The sequence below is a fragment of the Polypterus senegalus genome, chromosome 12 (assembly GCF_016835505.1).
Source record: "Polypterus senegalus isolate Bchr_013 chromosome 12, ASM1683550v1, whole genome shotgun sequence".
Taxonomy (NCBI): domain Eukaryota; kingdom Metazoa; phylum Chordata; class Cladistia; order Polypteriformes; family Polypteridae; genus Polypterus; species Polypterus senegalus.
The window spans coordinates 52,664,194-52,685,374 of NC_053165.1; the positions used below are offsets into that span (position 1 = coordinate 52,664,194).

At 37.0% G+C, this 21,181-nt stretch overlaps 1 protein-coding gene across 2 annotated transcripts in view; it reads right to left on the reverse strand.

Annotated features, from left to right (window-relative positions):
- The window catches only part of LOC120540450 (protein SSUH2 homolog), a 30,938-nt gene that overhangs the window by 3,505 nt on the left and 6,252 nt on the right, over window positions 1-21,181 (reverse strand). For both annotated transcript variants that reach the window (XM_039771274.1, XM_039771273.1), the window contains exons 2-8: window positions 11,238-11,336; window positions 6,694-6,772; window positions 6,472-6,601; window positions 4,887-4,947; window positions 4,684-4,808; window positions 3,984-4,046; window positions 2,886-2,968 (exon numbers count right to left, since the gene is read on the reverse strand). In XM_039771274.1, coding sequence (XP_039627208.1) covers window positions 2,886-2,968; window positions 3,984-4,046; window positions 4,684-4,808; window positions 4,887-4,947; window positions 6,472-6,601; window positions 6,694-6,772; window positions 11,238-11,336 — 640 coding nt within the window. The remainder of the gene's footprint in view (window positions 1-2,885; window positions 2,969-3,983; window positions 4,047-4,683; window positions 4,809-4,886; window positions 4,948-6,471; window positions 6,602-6,693; window positions 6,773-11,237; window positions 11,337-21,181) is intronic.

The window sequence follows — 21,181 nt, forward strand, 5'->3', positions numbered from 1 at the left end:
GGGTCCAGGCCACATGCACATCTATACTAAGCTCAAGGGCCAATCAGCACTCTGCATTACACACTTTCTGTGGCATGTTGTGTATATATAAATTAAGAAAATGAAAAAGACAGATTAAGCAATAGAGTCAAACCACGATGAAATGGATTGAAGTTCCACAAATCAATTACTGTACCAAATTTTATAGCACACTATAAAGCACTGTTGTTGAGGATAAGGAGTGAGGACAACTTTTTTGAGTAAATGTAATTAGTAAGTTTCATTATTTGTTCCTGGTAGACATTTAGTGAATACTATAATATATGGTGATTTATTATTCATAATGTTTAGAGAACAGCGATAGGAATTCACATCTGGGCATTAACACTGGACAATGTCAGTAACAGCACTTGGAGATGTCTTTCTGAAGTGAGGCGGGACCCTTGGAGTTGAAAGACTGCAGTAGAGGTGGATGATCAGTGAGATAAAGCATCAGCTAGCCAACTTTTAAAATGACTCAATCTCACAAAAATATTTTGCTGTATACTTTCTTTCCATCCTAAAGTTACATGGATATACTCTTTTGCAATACCGGTATGTGTGCAATCTCACAATGCCAATCAACACTCTGTAACACGGAAAATAAATGTATTCAGTATGTTTTAAGGATTTTTTTTGGACCCTGGCCCCATCACCTCCATTTTAAAACACAACAACCAGCCACACATTGCTCAAATTTACAATATAAAAAAATGGATCTGTTTAGAACTCAATTTCACGTGGCAAATTAATACTGTACATACCATGATTGTGAAGAAATAACTTTGATTTGGAAAATACCAAAACTTACTCTTGAGCACTCTTAAGTAAAACCCAGTGAAGCCAAACAGTCTAAACACAAAGAGGGGGCCATGCTGGGATAATTGCTAAACTTTATATACAACCTTTGCCTCTTATATGCCTGTCTTGGGACACCAAAATCAAGCTTGTTATTTAGATACAGTTTTATACCGTCATTGCCATTTAATTCGAGTTTCCATTTTAGGTATTGACTACTGTCTGCTCACTGCTTCTTGTAGTGCTAGGGTGTTGTACCATGTTAGCCATTATGAATGTAAAGAAAAGCCAAGCAAAATGACATCTTTTATTGGCTAACTTAAAAGATTACAATATGCAAGCTTTTGAGGCAACTCAGGCCCCTTCCTTAGGCAAGATGTAATCTTAAAAAGAAAATGTTAAAATGGGCAAAATAACTGAGACACAGGATGGAAAACAACTGGAAAAGGGTATTATGGTCAGCATCCCGGAGGTTTCGTTTCTCTGCTGCAGATGACACTATCTTGATTAGATTCAGTTTTCTTTTCTCTCTCAATACAGCAATAGACAACTTTGTATGATATCTTCATTTTCTTAGCAAGAAACAAAACAAAACAAAAAACTATACATTGACATGTTTATTGAGAAACTTGTATCATTTTGGCCATTTTTGGTAACGGAATGGAAGTTTAGGAATGCCAATGCCTTGCAAACCTTTTGAACTGAATAAAAAGTTTCAGCGGTGCTGATGCAATTACAAAGGTTTCTTCAGTAACCAATTAGCATTTAATATGACTGACTCAGGATAAGAGACAAATGAGTTCACCATTAGGTCGCTGAAGGAATAGCTGCTGAAGATGGGGCTTTGAATTCATATGTGAATAATAAATAAGCAGCAATCACTATTAGCAACATTAGTAATGTTTGGCTGTATTTTTAAACAGATTTAATGGTATCTTAATAAAAAAGCATCAATTTCCATGAAAAATGTGAATATTTCTCTGTGTGTTCAGACTTTTAGTTGGTACTGTACATATAAAAAATAAAAATAAAACAAGAATTAATCATTACAGTATAACAACAAGTCAGTTAGGCTTCAGTGATATCAGTCTGTCCAGTTAGGAAGCATAAGAGATTGTGAGTCAGCTTCACCCGTTTTGGTACAAATGAAAGTGACAACAGGTACACTGGAGAGGCAACAGCTTGACATCCCCCAAAATGGGAATGGCAGGTGGTGGCCACAGACATTTGTTCTCTCCTCATCATACATAATAATATACAGAAACCTAATTCATTTTTACACTTTGCTACTAACGTTTCCACATGGTTTTCCATTCATTGCTCCATCCATCCAATTTCTGGTTTTGCTTATCCAGTTCAGGATTGTGGTGTCAAGAGCCTTCTGCATCATTGAGCACAAGACAGGGGTTATCTCTGGACAGGATACTTGTCCGTGGTTTACCATATTGTTTATGTCATTGTACTAAGTAATCTCAGGCTGAACATGGTATCCCTCACTCTGTAAATACTGTAATGTTCTCATTTTGATATGGAGGGTATAGTTCCTTCTTCCCAACTTGGATAAAAATCTTAACTGTACACATTTATATATTCATGCTGATTAACAAGAAGGAAGATATAATGTCATATTTTCATAAGACTACAGTAAGTTGGGTTACAAAGTGCTGGAGAGGTTGACTGTGCTGCCTCACAGCTTCAAAAGGCTAGGTTTGAATTCCAGTCCTACCTGGCTGTGTGAATTTGCACATTTTCCCCTTATCCTACCATTTTTTTTGTTTCTTACTCAGTTTTATCTTGAACTCTTAAAGATTCCCATGTAAAGTTGTTTGGCAATTATCACTTGGACTGGCATAAGTTAGTGTGAGAGTGTGGGATTCACCATGCTCAATCTAGATGGATGCTTTACTCTCTGCTTGGTGATGCCAGAATAAGCTCAATGTGACCAGATAATTGGGTTAAGCATATTTTAAAATGGGTTGATGGAGTATCAGAAAAGCATTTGATCCATATATTAGTTTTTGATTTGTTAGTATGCTTCTTTATTAATAACACAGATTTACAATCTTTACCTGGACCGTCCCATACCACTACAAGAATAACAAAAGGTGTTGTTCATCTGGCGTCCTGTTCCACCACACGAAATACATGTCCTCTAGGAAAACAACACAACATTATAAAGACATTTCAGAAATTATGACTTTTGAAATCTTTCTTTGTCTATTTAGGAAGCTGGGTATGTAGATATCAATCAATGTTGTCCATACAAGTCCTAAAAACTTGAATCCCTTGTGCATCCAAGACCTGTATGGTGGCACTGTGCAGGTAAGAATTAGTTCATGGCATGTTTATTATGTTACAGATAAGACTATTATATGTGTTTATGCAGAACATGAAAAAAATGTATCCTCTAGCATATGACACAAATAAAGGACTGCTATTAATTATCATTCAGTACCTTAACTTGTTTATCTACTATATAGTATAGAAATATATAGTATTAAAAATCATTGCTGATTAAAGCACTACTACTTGGCTTAAAAGGTGACATGATACACATTCTGTCAGAAGCCTGACTTTTTTTTATTTCCAGATTATACATAAATAAACAAAGGCCTTGAAAGCACATTGCAGTTTCACTTCCTGGCCAAGCCATGGAATTATTTTTTGGTGTAAAGAGCAGTTTATTAAAGCCACAGAGCCAGGTTATTATAGTTCCCTCTAATGTAATGTTCATGGTTTGTTTATGTCTATAAACCTTAACAAAGCTTTTAAGGTATAGGCCTCCAAGGAAGTTATTCACCTGCCTTTTCCCTTTTCGTGGACAGCAGTTTCCCACATACTCCTAATGGGGTCTCTCTGCTGCCATCTGTTAGGCTGGAGAAGTTTCTCTCATCCTTCAAATCTGTGTCTTTAATATGTACGTGTTATGTAATTAGTACTTTGTAAAGTTTCTGTTTGCCTTTTACCTTTGAACTTGTTGCCTGCACTCAGTGAAGAGTAGTATATAAAAATAAATTTCCCCTTGGGATTAATACAGTATCTATCTATCTGTCTATCTATCTATCTATCTATCTATCTATCTATCTATCTATCTATCTATCTATCTATCTATCTATCTATCTATCTAAATGGTATTTTGAAGCTCAGTGTTAAAATATTAAACATACCCGTCCAAGTCCACCGCAGACGTAACATATGACCGTGCAAAGCCCACTACAGGTAGAACACACCTGAAAGAGAATAACCTAAGCCTGGTAAAGGTAACTCGGACTATTCACTTACAAAGTATAAGTATAAGCATGCTATTCTGTTATTGGTTTCCTGCTTTTGGATACTGCTGGTATACTTAAAAACAGCTTTTCCATATATTTTCATATTAGAAGGTTATGGAGAAAAAGGGCTTCTGATCACATTTGCCTCCTGTATTAGTTAACCAGATAGGAACTGCAAACCAGCTACATGTAAGTGGGTAGCTTTTCTGCTAAAAAAAACTTGTGTATCACTGCATAGGCAATACAGTATATGTTATGGATATTTTTTGACACTAGTTGAATGTAAAATAATGACATTTATGAGTAACAAATCTGGCAGCAAAGCTTGGACACTTTAGGTAGATTCTAGGAAGATGGGGAATGGCATCAAACCATTGGGTTGTACATGTTTAGATATATGGCAGGACTTCATCTTAGTTAAATTTGCTTTATTATTACATTTTTTTCACAAGAAGAAAATTATCTCAAGGAGGCCCTTGGGGGAAAAAATCTCTGGCTATAGTTCTGCTACTTATTTTATTTGCCTGACATCAGTCAGCAACACATTAAGAGCCTTTTGAACATCTGCCTAAACTATTTAGGCTGGATCTCTCACCTTTACATAAGCTGTGTGAGGCACTGGGACATCAACTATACAGTCCACAAAGAGAGGTGGACCCTCCACCGCTATTTCCCAAGCTGAAGGGGCTGGTCCACGTTCAGGGCCATCCACATCCTGACCTGAAATTGATACAACTGCTGTATTATTTTGTCCAACTGGAGGCCAATGCAGCCAGGGTATGAGCAGAAATCTCTTACCATGAAACGGTTCATTAACCCACTTCACTCCTCTGTCTTCAGTAAATGTTTCTAGACGATACTGAAGAAATAAAAATTATAGATGGTTAAGTTTATGTTTTCTTATTTGAACTGTATTGATGACACAATAGTTTGTACTGCTGCCTAAAAGTTTCAGATGTTCAGATGTCTGCAATTTTTCTCCAGTGTACTCCAGTTTTTTTTTTCCCCCGCATCCCAAAGATAGATTTACCAGTTAAATTAATATGTAAAAGTTTGACAGTGTGTTTGTGTGCAAGTGTGGCTATGTTCTTGCATGTGCCTTGTCAGAGACTGGAATCCTGTCCAGAATTGTTCTTGCTTTGAAACCAATGATGCTGTCTTAGTGCCCATAATAGAAAAAGGGTGTTTAGAAAATGGAGGAGTAGACGTGTCAAGTATAAATAGGGAGATGTCATCCAGTGTCCACATTGATAAGTTACATATTTTGGGAATGTTCTGCCCTCAATATATTTTAGGCAGAGAGGTGAGATTGCGATGGTTTGGACATGTGCAGAGGAGAGTTACAGAGTATATTGGGAGAAGGATGCTAAGGACAGAGCTGTCAGGCAAGAGGAAAAGAGGAAGGCCTAAGAGAAGGGTTATGGATTTCGCAAGAGAGGACATGCGGTGATGAGTGTAACAGAACAAGATGTAGAAGACAGAAAGATATGGAATTAGATGATCCGCTGTGGCAACCCCTAGTGGGAGCATTTGGGGAACTACTCATTGAATAAAAAAAAAATAATAATAATTGTTTAAAGAATAAAGCTCCACATCCACCCAAATTGCAACAAAAGTAAATGTTTTACTATATCATTTTTATCGATATAATAGTTTATGAAAAAAAAAAAATTCACGTTCATAAGCCGTTGATGCATACCCCTGTAGCTCACAAATTGCATTTCTGCATCCATCGATTTTAATGAATTTAATAATCCAGTTTTTGGGTCAAACTGGTGACTATTCTTATAGCATTGGGTGCAAGACAGGAACAAACTGTGAGCAGAGCGTCAGTCCGTCATAAAGCAGACTCATGACACACTCGCTCTCCACACACATCAAGCAATTTGTTTAGAGCAAAACCCCATTCACACACAAGGAAAATGTGCATATTCCATAATCTGGAGCCATTTGTATGAAGGTTTAGCAAAGTGCCTTCCCTGCAGAGAGAGGTTGGTAGCATGCGCTGATAGCACGTTTGCCGCACCCACCACGCAATGAACCACCTGGATTGGGACCCGAGTGCAGGGGGTGACACCTCAGCACCTTACTGAAACAGTGTGAGAGTTTTTACGGTGGCTAGAGTGCCATCCCCCAGATGTTATTTTATTCTCTCAATCCAAATCTCTAATGAATTCTCTCCGTTGAGGTTCACTTTAAATATCACCAACAGAGTTAACATTTCTCAAAGCAGCTGTGTCCTCCACAAACTCTTGTTTCACTTCCTATAACAGAGAAATCAAACCACCGTAACTATCACTGAGGTACAATATAGGCACAGGTCTCAGCACATGAGGGGTATCTCAGTCTCATGTAATAATTTTTACCCTTTTAAATTGCTTACTTTAAATGTTGCATAAGGCTTGATTTCCATCAAGACCAGATTCTTAGCTGGAGTGGCACCATAGCAGCATTTCTGAGTAGCAAACTGTATTAGGGCCTCCCGGGCACAGTCATCATCAATGGTGGGCAGACTTGCAGAAACAAAACACACAACAGCATGTCAGATGCATTGGTCTGGCTGGGAAAAATGTTAGAGTTATACCTGTGTGTAAAATTGACACACCTGATTATAGGAGAATTTGTACCATTTGGGGTTATTTCCTGTAGGCTTTTGTCTTCTGGTGGGGATTGTGGTAGGATACCTAAAATGGCAAAGGATTAGGGTGAAGTCAGACATAAATTTTGGTTGAAGATTTCCACACACATTAGTATGAGTGAATTATTAAACTGTCCTTTTTAACTATTATGCCACTTTATTAGGACCCAGGTAATTTTCTAATTACACTTTCTGCACCAAAATCTTCCTGCTCAGAAAATATTGGTGTACTTTATAGATTTAGGTTTGCTTGATGGAATTTCTCTCCCACAAACTTTTCTCAAGATAGTGGGCTCATTGAAAATATATGCTACACATTTTTGCACTCAGTCAGTGTTTATTTTCTCTCTCCATATTCCTTGGAAATAGCCATTAATTTATATTTAGATGGTATAATATATGCCATTTTATACTTCAAACAAAAGAAAGTTGTTGTTTAGATGTTTCTTTTCATGGAAATGTTTAAAATTGGGGTGATTTATCCATTTTCTTTACCAGGTAAGAAAAGAGAACATGCGAGTGGTCTCTGAGAATTTGAAGATGCTCCACCACTGGAGAGACGTTATAGTGGAAAGTGGAATAAGACTATGTTACTGGACATCCACCATGAAACACCTTCAGAGGATAATAACAGGAAAAAAACACCAAGTGACTACTTATTGTAAGTAATAATTCTATTTAAAATAATTATATGTGTAATTTATAATATCATTTGCACCAAAGCAGGTGAGGTTGATTCACAATTGCTTATGCTTCCAAACTGGACAGATTGATATCCCTGAACCTTCATTAACTTGGTGTTAGACTGTGATGATTAAATGTTCCTTTCATTTTTTTGAGTGGTGTATATATTGTCACATGTGTACATGGGAGGCAGATAAAGGGCTTGATAGGAGGTGATTCCATGCCACACCAGGGAATGGCAGAGTGCGCTAATCCTTTCTCTTTTGTCTCTGCAGACCAAACACAGGAAATTCCGCCTGATCTCGTTGACGTCATCTCTGGTTCCTCTCCAGATGACATTTCCCTTGCCTGACTTTAAAAGCCTCCATATTCCTTCTGTCAATCAGTTCTGTTTTGGACTCACATTTGTAACAAGCTCACATTTATCTTTTTTGTTTTGCCTATGTTGTAGCCACACTCCAGGTATATGTGAGGCAGCCCCAGATCTTTTTCTGTGTCAAGGTGTATCTTTCCACAATATAAAAAGAAAAGCTAATGAGCAGTGAAACATTATAGAGTCTAATTTAGGGCTTCATTATCAAAATAGAAGAACAATTTCCTAAAGAAAGAATGAGGTGATTTTAAGATACTACAATGCTCATGTAAAGAGGCTGCACGTCCCTCACAATTACAATTTATTTTCTTTATGTAAGGTACTGCACTGATAACATTAAGTCATTTTTGAAATATTGAACCATTGGCAGAAATTTAGATAACAGACCCCTGCTCATTGTATCATGATCTAATCACATGATGATGGATGAGAGTATTTTTGTTGTGGTGGAGAAACTCAAAAATACAGTACTTCTGTGATGGCACCACTTTCCCAATAATACTCCTTGTCTGAATGATTATGAATTAAAGAACTGGGCAGGTTGATGGTTGGGTTTCTTTGAAATATTAAAGAAGGTCTGCATTGCTTTTGAAATCTTAGCCCAGCATATACTTAGCTAATTTTAGCTAGATCTCATCTGTTATTTGCAACACTTGCTGTCCTGTTCAATTAAGAAAATAAGAACCAGATACTAAATGCATATATAAATTTGATGCGCAAGCAATTTTTAATAAAGTGAGCTTTCTAAATTTAAATTGTTACTGAAATTCCACACACTTCTTTAAAGTCTTTTGTGGCAGCTCATAAACAGAAAATTACTTAAAGACTGAGACTGCATATCTGGCACAGATCCATTGGTGGTGACTAATGGTTTACCAGACGTATTCCTTTTAAGAAAACACCTGGAGGGCTACACTTCCTATGTAATTGTCTGGGACTAAGCCAGGTCAGGTAGAAGGGTGAGATATAACAGCAGTTCTGTGAAATTTTCATAATTTATTTTGCTAAGTTATTGTTTGAAGGGGTTTCATTCCCATGTGGTTAAGAGAGAGATTGGCTTTTAAGAGGGCTATTTTCTTCTAGATCGTTCTTTTACTCCTGTGTCAATTTCCTGAGTCATTTAAAATATTAATGATATAAAAACAAGTTTGTCCATGGTTTAATTTCCAAAATGTGAAGATTGGATCAAATCATATACTTCCAATATTTCTTTAGGTTTAAAGATCATTAGAGCTTTTGAAAGATTTAGATGAGAACAGGCAATTTAACCCAACAAAGCTCTCCAGTCCTGTCCCCTCAATTCCTCCAAAATAACATCAAGTTAAGTTTTAAAGGACCCTATAGTCCCACTGTGTACTACACTACTTTGTAGTTTATTCCAAGTCTCTGTGGTTTTCTGTGTGCAGAAAAACTTCCTAAAGTGTGTGTGAAATTTATCCTTAAGTTTCCTACTGTGCCTCCGTGTTCTCGTTGAACTCATTTTAAAGTAACAGTCTTCATCCATTGTACTAATTCCCTTCAAAATTTTAAACACTTCAGTCAAATCTCTTAATCTTCTTTCACTTTAACTGTAAAGGCTCAGCTCTTTTAATCTTTCCTCATAACTCATGCCCTGTAGCCCTCAATCAGCCTAGTTGCTCTTCTCTGGACCTTTTCTATTGCTGCTATGTCCTTTGAGCAGACCTCCTGTGACTTGTACTCCACACATCAGGGTGCTATATACCCTGACATTCTGTTTGCCTTCTTAATGGCTTCTGAATGCTGTCTGACAGTTGATAGTGTTGAGTCTACTATGACTCCTAAATTCTTCTCATAAGGTGTAATTTCAAGTTTCAGACCTCCCTTTGTGTATTCAGACCTAACAGTTTTACTTTCTACATGTAATGCTTTATGTTTACTGACGCTAAATTTCATCTGACACAAATCTGCCCAAGCCTGTATGCTGTTCAAGTCCCTCTGTAATGATTCAACAGATTCTCTCTTATCTGCCAATCCTTCTATCTCAGTATTATCTGCAAATTTAACCAGCTTGTTACTAATATTTCTATTTAAATCTCTCTCTATATAAAATCCAGCGTCTGTCTGTATGTCTGTTTGCTTTTCACGAGAGAAGTACTTAACAGATTTAGATTGGGTTTTTTTTCTATAATTTGCTTGAACATTCCGGTTGATTTTGCACCTTCTTTCATCACACTATATATCATAGTTCACTTGTGATAGTGATTTATTTATGTGAATCCGTGAGAGACCCAGTGGGCCAAAGGGATTTGGTGGTCTCCTCACTCAAGCACCAGCCTTGGGAAGTACCTTATTTCCGCTTAGCTAGTGAACGAGAGAAATACTTAATGGATTTAGATTGTTTTTTTTGTTTTTTTTCCAACATTTGCTTGAACATTCCGGTTGATTTTGCGAATTCTCTTGTCGCGCTAAGAATCATAGTTTGCTTGCAGGAGCAATATACTCGAGTTATTCCAAGACAGAGGCTGTGGGCTGAGGGGAGCAGGAAGCGTGACATCAGGAGTGGGGAGCCAGGCAGGACCCAAATAACTGTCCTGTTTCACTAATATACTATTAAAAATAGCAGCGGGCCTAGCACTGACCGCTGTGGACAACCACTCTTAACTTCATCTGATTCTGATAAGGTTCTTTGCACCATCACCCTCTTCTTTTTGTGTTTGAGCCAATTCTGCACCCATCTACACACCACACCCTGAACTCCCATTTCTTCTTTGAGTTTGATGCCCAACCTCTCATGTGGCACTTTATCAAATGCTTTCTTAAAGTCAAGATAAATAATATCATATGCACCTCTTTGCTCATATTGTTTTGTTGCTTCCTTTTTGAATTCTAGCATGTTTGTAAAACATGATATCCCTCATATGAACCCATTCTGAATGTTCAGAAAAACTACTGTACTTGCCATGTGCTGCTCAATCTTATCCTTAATACTGTGATGATACATGGTAAGCTTACTGGGGTATAGTTCCTTGGATCTGCCTGATTACCCTTTGTATATAATGGGATAATATTTGATATTTCCAGTAATTCTGAATTTCTCTAGTGTACAGATACTTCTTAAAAAATTTGCATTAAAGATTTTATACATGTACTCATTAACCTTCTTAAGCACTGCAAGATCAATATTATCTTGTCCTGGTAATTTGTTTGTTATTGTTATTATTATCACCTTTACAGAGTACAATGAAATTTGTACTTATAAGTGCTAATCAACATGTACCACATAGCCACTCTCCATTGTGATTGATTAATGAATGCTACTTCATAAAAATAATCAGATCTGCATAAAATAAATTAATTCCAGTGCACACAAAATCCTGTTTGGTACCCTTATAGCAGTCAGCAGCTATCTCTTGAGAAAATATGATACTGTTTTATGAACACCTGCAATATTAAGTGCCCGCTTAAATACCCCTTTAATTAAAAGTTTTCTTACCTTCTTCTGTCAGAAAAGTTTCATATATGGAGAAGGGCCGGGAAGGCTCAGCAGATGGTGCTTCTGGTGCGCTGGGCTGAGTGTCAAGACCAACACTTCCTGCAAACGTAAAGCACATTTCCCATCATTAGTTCTCTTCTTTTTCCTGTTGTAACTGTTGTAACATTGAGGAATTACACAACATGCCTTGTGAAAGAGTAACACACTTAAAAATGAAATCAAATTCTCTACAGTTTGTACTGTAGAACATTTAAATAAGGAGGTGAAAGTGACAGCTGCTGCTTTATTAATCCCAGTTTGATTTTTGTTTAGGGTACCTGCTCAAAGGAGCTTGCATGTAATCCTTCTCTTCAAGTGGCCTTATTATGAGGTCTCTACTTCAGTCTCATTGACAAGAGGCAAGCAGTTAGGCTAAATAGTTCAGAAATGAGCAAGTGTGGCTTTGTGTGTGCTGGTGGCAGGCATTCCATGCAAAAGTTGTACTTGCCTTTCACCTGTTGCTTTCGTGTTGGAATAATACACTGTCTGAGTTTAGATGGATCCTATCTGTTGATGCTACTGGTAAAGGCTGTGAGCTTGAACTGGGGTCAGAAAATGAGTAGATCTATGGACTGTCCGATAACTCAGTGTAATTTGCTTTTTGCAAAATACAGTATACTGGATTTGGAGCAAAACATGTTGTGTAGTTACTGTATTTATTATTTGAATGGTAGAGCTGAAAATATGCTCCGGTCAAAAGGTGTCAGACATCCACAGCATTGGACCAGATTAGTACACACATTTTGTCAGAGAACTTTTAAATGTATGGACTTTCAAGAATTTTCATGTGAAATTGTTTCTCTGCTTGATGAATGCAAAGTACACAATCTTGTGTCAATTAAAAAGGAAACTGAGGACAATTTTATGGTTAGTCATGCCATCTGCAAGCATCCCTCACACCAGCGTTTCTCAACATTTAAGTATTTGCGACCCGAGTTTTAATAACAGTTTTAATCTCGCCCCCCTAATGTTTTTTTGAAAGGAGCCCACTAATACCAATTTGTTCTTTTTTAATTAATGATATATCATAGATGCATATTTTATTATAACTACTTAACTTTTATCGACATTTATTTAACTCTACATTTATTTTTCTAGTATCAGAATGTAGTTCAAATTAATTTGTTTTGGTTTCAATAGATGTATTTTTCATGTTCTCAATTCTTGTTTTCTTTTTTTCACATCTCCGCGCCCCCCTTTTTGTTACTTTGCGCCCCCATTGCGAACCACTGCCTTACACTATATGTATTTTGATCATCAGCTACATTACTGGGTTAGGAATGTAGAGCCTATCCTATAACCATGGGGCATGTGGCAGGAGCCAACTCTGAACGGGATTCAAGTCCTTTGCAAATTTATGGATTTTCCCTTTTTCTGAGTCTGTCATATCCATGACAGGCTGTGAGGAGCTGGAGTCTTATTGGGCACATGGCGACAACCAGCCATGGAAGTGGTGTTAGTCCATTGCAAGGCACACTTATTCACCCAGCCACATTATAACTTTGTCTTACATTATCTTATCTCACATGTACTGAGCGAATTTTTAATCATGAATAACCTAACAGGCATGACACTGGAGATATGTAAGGAAAACCACAGTATGTTGAAAAAATGAACATGGCAACAATGCACCAACTTTAGTCAGAGAGTAACTAGGGTTGGGTTTTACAAACATGACTCTGGAGCTGTGATTCAGTACACTTACAACTGTGGCACTTATTTGCTTGCATTTTAGTACAGACAGAAATATGAAGGGGGGCAATAATTGATCATGTATACTCAGGGCTCTGTATTTGTCTTTAAATATTTGTTCTTTATAGATGTACCTCTGCTTCAGATGGTTTCTTTTGAATTGACACATGCTGTAGCAGTTCATTTTTGGCTTTCTACTATGATGACATATTGAAATACTTCACTCATTTTGGAATGTGACACAAATATATACCTTTGTATTTCTGTTTACTATCAAGTGTAACTAAAAAAAAGGTTTTAGGCAATTAAGTGAACAAATGTTTTCTCATTCAATTATTAGCAAGTATTATCCAAGTTCCAAAAATAATAGACCAAAGGATGAGGTCTACTGCCATATTTCCTTTGCAAATCCATCAGCAGATGAGATTTAAAAGTACGACATTGGCTTGTACTCTTTAGCCAATATTGCACATTTTGTACATAAGTCATACCCTACAAAACATTTAAAAATTCAAGTTGATGATTAAGTATGTATACACAAACAGACTTCCATTTGCTTAATCCTTCACAATTTTACTTATTCATGAAGACATTGGAGGTCTTGCTGACAAGTAATTGTCAACAGTAATTACACCACTCATGTGGAAAAGGACATCAGAAAGCCGCACAGAAAACCAATGAATTGTAAAACTCACTCTGTTATGTCACAATAGCAAAAGAAGACATCTTGGGTACATCAGTGTAAGAGAACAAGAGTCACTAATGGCCAATACATATTAACATTGTGAAGGCACTCTGGAATTAAGGCTTTAAAGGAATATTTAACCCCAAAAATGATACTTTTGATGTTACCTATCCTATGAACTTTGTAGTAATGGTTAAGAAAAACATTTAATATCATGTTTTTCATGCAAACAGATGTAACAAAGTTTCAAATAGGATAAGTGTCTGTGGTGACCAACACTGGACAACAGTGAACAATTATCAAAAACATTCATGAAAAAAATCTCACGTTACTCACCTCATACAATCTACATGTCCAATTATCATGTTGTATGCTCACAACATGTAAAACACATGTATTTCCATTAAGATATCTACTATATAATAAAACACTGAGGCATGTGTATCCAGTTCCTCAGAGCAATCTGACTGTTCAGTGTGGTTTTGGGGACGTAATGAAAGAGGAAATGCATGTGTGAGACACATGTCGAGGAGTAAAGGCGTATGAACCACAGCGAGAGGGTTGCTTTCAAAGCCAGCCAGTGTAAAACAAGACAGGAGCCAAGAAAGGTGCCACACATATAATGAAAGAGGATGAGATACAGGCCTTACAAGAACACACTCGAGACAGGGAGCACTAGTGAAAAGAAATTCACACACACACAAATATCAAGGAATGGCACTGAAGGGACAGCTAGGGCAAGAGTTGGCAAATATTTTTTAATTATCCTATTACCTTGTCTGCAACAGCTACTCTGGCTAGTTGTTAAATAAAACACTTCAGGAAAATGATGTTCTGAATGCCCCAACACAACCTGAGCGTTTAATTTGAAGAATTCATGCACTGGTTACAAGTCCAGTCCAGTAGTAGTTTATTAGCTTATTCATTGGCTAACACTGCACTTCATGTTATATTAATACATCAAAGATCACTGACAGACATGTAAAAGTAAAGACTAAAAATTAATGAAAAACACGTTTTCAGGAAGAGAATACAAATTGTACACATGCAGTTGTGCTAAATAATCCTGAGATACTCCAATTCTGGACATAAATATAAATGTAAACCATGGGAGGCGGGACTGCAATGTAAATGCTTGTTCACGTCATTCATAAGAGTTTTTGCCATTGTTGATCTATTTAACTATATTTTAGTTTAAATAAAAGTGCTTGGAACATTATTTATGTGACAGTCATTCCCCATTTCTACAAACAGCCAGTGGAATGCTAAAGGTAAAAGCATTCATACTTAAAAGAACCATCTCTTCAACTGAAGATGTCAGCAATATCAAAAGCATTTTCATATGAAGAACAACAAAAGACATTAGTGTGTCTGCATACAAATCATTACAGTGCTGCCCCTCATAAAATTTCCCTTCACCCATACTTGTGGATTAGGATTTTCTTCAACGAATATTATCAAAACCAGGAGTTGACTGTCCAATGCACACTTAGATCAGTGCCTTTGTTTCGCTGTCCCACCACCAGGTCCCTTATTTCCGCCCACTGCTGTTACTACTCAAATTGAATAGTGAATAATATCAGACTACCACAGGTTGACCTACTTAATCTTACGTTATCTCATTTTCAGAAACTGCTTCCTTGGAGAAGGTTGTGGTGACTTACTTAATTGTACTGCTATTATTCAACAGTAACCATTGCAACAGTAGTTGCAATAAAAAAACTAATACACAACAATTATTAAACAATATGAAGCTGCCACAATAACCTTTAGCTATACGTTATTGCATATATTTTCATGAATTTGGCCCTCCAGGAATAGTTTATGGAGGTCCCAGATCTAGCATCAGGAAGGGTTGGAGCAAAGGCTCATTGGCAGAAGGAAAGGCCAAGATTAAGTGAGACAGAACAGCAGATAGAGGACAATTTGAAGGTGGTCAGCAGATACTTTTAACTTTTAATTTACTGTTTCTGATATTCAGATTCATTTACTATTAATCTGACTTGCGAGTATGTTTTTTAAATGAATACATTTTTTAAATATTTTGACACCTTGGGATTATTTCGGGTGTGGAGAGACATGTAAGGCACATTTTTACTATGTAAAGTACATTATACCTATACATACTAAAATCTATATGCATACACACACGTACCGAGAAGTGAAGCAAAAAGATACCTACATACACACAAACATGTACGTGCAGTATAATGACAGGGAGCATATTATCCTGTGATTTATTTTTGTAATATTAAGCCAGTTACCTGGATATATTACTCAATTCTTCCATTTTGTATACCCTAGTGTTCCCTGATTAAGGCTGGCAGGGAAAAAGAGTCCAATATAGGAAAGCAAGGGAGGAAAGGAAATGAAGAAGCAAACCAAATCAGGTAATCCACCTGAAGCTGAACATGTTTGGACCGGGCCAGTACTTGGATGGGAAACCATTTAAGAAAAACTGGGGTTGCTGCTGGAAGAGGTATTGGAAAGGCTAAGAGAAGTTTCCCACCCTGTAGTCTGAGTGTGGATCCCAATGCCTCATCACAGAAACTGTGATATAGAAATGTGAACGTGAGGTCCTGATTCTCTGTGGTCTTTTAAAAAGAGTCGGATGTTTTCTGATGTTCTTGCTAAATTGCTCAGAATAGCCTGATCATTCTGGACACCTAATCATCTCCTATCCCTTACTGGGTAACTATGTGTCTCACCCCTTCACCACCTAACAGCTAATGTATTGAAAGCATACTGGTGCACAAATGGCTGCCACTGTATCATACAGTGCTTGAAGTGGCTCCACACTGTTTATGTGAAGAGCTTTAAGTAGGTTAGAAAAGCACTATATGAATGAACCTAATTATTATTAAATCCCTAACAGGATGCCCTTCTGTTTTGTGGTGTAATAGTATTCACGAAAGGCACTTTAACCGTTTCTTTTTAAATTGGTGGATAAGTTAATACTGAAATACCTATATTATTAGCCTTGATTTCACCTACCCAACTTTCATCACTCATGCTTCAAACACAATGGTGGCAAAAGACCTGTCATCACTGTTGGTTGGGTTACAGATCAAAATGCAAATACAAAGCAACATCAGAATATCTAAGCAAGAGCCAATGGCCTATTGCTATCACTGGGCACTTCCTCTGGAAGGACTATGCTTTGGAATACCTTAGTAAAGGCCAGAAGACCATCTCCTGCTGGGATTCATATGGCAGTCTGTTTCCAAGTTACTACCTTTGGAAGAGCTGCACAAATCAAACAGAGCAATACCTCAGCTTCAATACCTTAGCAGGATCCAGGGAGACACCAATATCCTCTCATCACTCTCAATGTCACGCCCTAAAGGGCTGTATAATTCTAACAGAACAAGCACAGCTCATCCCTGAGCAAACATGCTAGACATACACCAACCTTTGAAAGAGCTAAACAAATAAGAAGCACTCAGACAAGCACACTAGGGCAGATTATATCAATAAACAAGGCAAGTTTCAGTGAGGAAATATTCAAACTTTAATCATTGTTTACTGAATTTTTATTGGCAGAGGAACCAGGCTTTTAATACTAAAATTTAAAAGCAGAATAAAAGATACAACCTAAATGATTTAAATCAGTGTCTGTGAAAGCTAGTATAACCAGGAGATTGAGATGTCCTTGCAATTTAAAGATTTAATCCAACTGAGGCATTCTCTAAAAGATTGCACCACCATGACATTGTCTCCTCCTTCATCGGGGTGCATTTTAGGTACCTCAGCACTTTTGTGGCATGATGTTCCGGTGCAGCCTCAGGACTTTATACACCCCTCCCCTCTAATAGTAATGTTGTGTTGTCATTCCTCCATTTTCATCTGCCTCACGTTTGCTTCTGTCAAAATCCCCCAATCAACAAGCCAATTTCTACCAGTTTTGAGAATTTTCCCCGCATTCTGATAAACTAAACCTCTTAAGTATTGTGTAGGATTTGAAACATCTAATACTGGTTGTTTAAAAAAAAAAAACGGAACACTGATTTATTGCAAAGAAAGGTCTTGATACTTGCAGCTAACAAACATGCAGTTATATGCATTATTAAATGTCATCTGCAAAAGAATGCTATGTTTTAGATAGATAGATAGATAGATACTTTATTAATCCCAAGGGGAAATTCACATAATCCAGCAGCAGTATACTGATACAAAGAAACAATATTAAATTAAATAGTAATAAAAATGAAAAAAATTAAAATAAAATTAATGTTAGCATTTACTCCCCCGGGTGGAATTGAACAGTCACATAGTGTGGGGGAGGAACGACCTCCTCAGTCTGTCAGTGGAGCAGGACAGTGACAAAAGTCTGTCACTGAAGCTACTCCTCTGCCTGGAGATGACACTGTTCAGTGGATTATTCATGATTGACAGGAGTTTGCTTAATGCCCGTCACTCTGCCACAGATGTTAAACTGTCCAACTTTAATCCTACAATAGAGCCTGCCTTCTTAACAAGTTTGTCCAGGCTTTAGGCTTCTTTCATCTTTATGCTGCCACCCCAGCACACCACCGCGTAGAAGAGGGCACTCGCCACAACCATCTGGTAGAACATCTGCAGCATCTTACTGCAGATGTTGAAGGATGCCAACCTTCTCAGAAAGTATAGTCTGCTCTGACCTTTCTTACATAGAGCATCAGTATTGGCAGTCCAGTCCAATTTGTCATCTAGCTGCAATATTCACGAATGATGGACACCTTTTATTATTCAAACAGGTTAAAATATATCACTTATATAAATAAAACACTCAAATTGAATATTACTAGTCTTGTTTAATAAACTAAAAAAGTGCAATTCTGTATCCCCATTACATCTTCTATTACAAGAGAATTTTAAATGCACACTCATGCCAGCAATTCAGTGTCTGTGATTGATACCAACATGCCGCCCAGCCTTCCAATGGTGTGACACAAATTCTGGTGCTCCTATTATCCGCATGTTAATCTCATGTGGCCTTTAAACTACACTGAAATGATCTGCATCTTCTGGCTGGCACCCTCTGAGGATCCCTGAATTTTTTGTTTTTTTACTAAGGACTAATGTTTTTGGCAGGCAGTGTTGGTGTAGCAGCTAATTGCTTATGCTCCAATTGGGAAAACAAAAGAAATGTAACCAATTACACCTCAAATATTGTAAGTCACTATGTATAAAATTGTCAGTCAAATGAAATTAATAATAATATTAGTAGGTCAATTTACCCCTAAGCAAAAATTATCTCATCATTGTAAAACACAGTTTTACAGGAAGGTGTATTGTTTGCAGTTGAAATGGGTAATACGTAGGAAAAATGTGAAATTTAAGTAAATATTATTATATTTATGAAATGTTTGTGATTTTCATTTGTTTGCATCCTTCACTCAAGTACAGTGTATTTCTTCATGTGTTTTTTATCTGTAATATGTGTTCCCCCTGTAAAGTTTCCAGATGCAAATGTATATGTAAATAATTTTAGAAAGTAAGTGGGTGGGTGTTAATTCCCCATTCAATTTCCACAAACGCACAAGTAAATGCCAAATATTGTATTTTGGAAGTTTGGGGTTCCCTTTTAAAGTCTGCAAATGCAAATGTTTATTACAGTGGAGTAGCTCGTAGGGGTCCTGTTCAATTTAAACTGACACAGTTCATCTAAGCTTGTCTTGTCTCAGAGGACATCACTTCTGCTTCTATTTCCCTCTCCCTCACTTTTTGATTCTAGTGAAGTAACATCTGTTCTCACAGCCACAACACCTGGCACACTCAGTGAAGCTTTATATTTATTAATTTATTAATAACCACTGAGCTTTGCATCTTCATTGAGCTTCGATAAACTTTCTCCTTCCATTGCACACCTCACTGTACATGCCAAATGGGGTCATATGTCTTTTCTCCTGTCCTAGACATTGCTCTTTCTTCAGTTGTTTGCCGACTCTATTGGTTATTGATACTGTTGACTAGGCCTGTCAATCACATCTGCTCCATCGTGCGCCTGCATAAAGGCCTCTCTTAGCACAGCACATAGTCTTTTGTAAGTAATAGAATAAAGGTTAAAATAGTTGATATCTCTTACTGCAGCTTCTTTTCTCAGTATCCTTGTGTATCAGAACCGCTCTTGACAGGTACTCCCACTTTCTGAATGTGTTCCTGTAAAGCCCACTTTTTCAGACTCTGTCATTTCAAGGCAAATTACTTGACCCGTGTCTGCTTTTATACTTGCCATTTTCAAAGGTGACTCTCAGCATGTCTTCTATGCCCTTAGTCCTTTTCCTGTGTCTCACACTCACACTTACTCTTTTGATTACATCACCATAACCAAACTAAGCAATCAGAGTGTTCGGAAGAACCAGACAGACAAACAGACCTTTGCATTTTATAATATAGGAGATATTAAGAAATAAAATATGTATCAACAAAAAAAATAAATACATAGGTTGGCTAATTTTCTTTTTTCAGTAACATCACTAAATTTCAATCAAACCAGTCAAAGCATATTTGAGATTTTCGGGTATTGTAGGGATGGTGGGTTTACTCTTAAATATCGATGTATCGAAATATCCTTTCTTAGAGGTTACCTACTGCCCTAGATATACATTCCTGACAAATTTCAGCTTTTTGACTAAATAGAAAATAATATTTTTGTTGATGAGTGAGTGAGTAAACTTTCCTTTTTATATATACGAATATACAGTGGTGCCTCATACTTCAAACAACTCTAACTTGAAACATCTCAGAGGTCAAATATTAAATTAGTGAGAAATTAGTTTGAACGATGCTGCTACATTTGAACTGTGCGAACAGTAAAAAAACTGCAGCCACAGATGCAGCTTACACAGCGAACATAAACATCATCTGTTGTGTGTCCAAATCGTCTCACGCTCTCACTGTGAAAGCAACTCTTGCATTACACTAATGTGTTTTCAGTGCTTTTTTTTGTTTATTTATTTGCTTGAGTATGGAAGCAATGAAGCCAAAGAGCAAGGTTATAGTATCAACAATTGAGGTGAAAAAGGAACTTATCGCAAAGCATGAAAGCGATACACTGAATAGCACCACTCCACACTAAGATACAGTAAGTGCAATTTACATTTTATTATACAGTATTTAGGTATTGTAATTATTGTTTTCATATTTTAATTTATTTTTTATGCCTTTTAATTGTGTAATTTGTACCTAAAATTATGTGTATTTGTATTTGCTTTTTAAGTTTATTGAAATGTTTATTGTGGCAGATGACCAGGGAACTTGCCTCAACAAGTCACCTCGAGAAGGGAAGGACTGGGAGAGGGGCCATATCTTTCCTGGCGCACAAGAGGGCAGCACCCCTGGATAGCATCCGGGAATGGAAATGGTGGCGAGAGTAGTGGTATACTGTGTATTAATACAGACATTTACATAATTCATCAGACATTCATACAGAGACTATGAGGAGCTTGAGTGAGAATGTGTTTGTATGCGTGTTAGGGTACACACAGTCCAGTTTGATGCAAATTGCAGTATGTTAGTAAAGAGATTTATTTTAAGGAAATGAAAA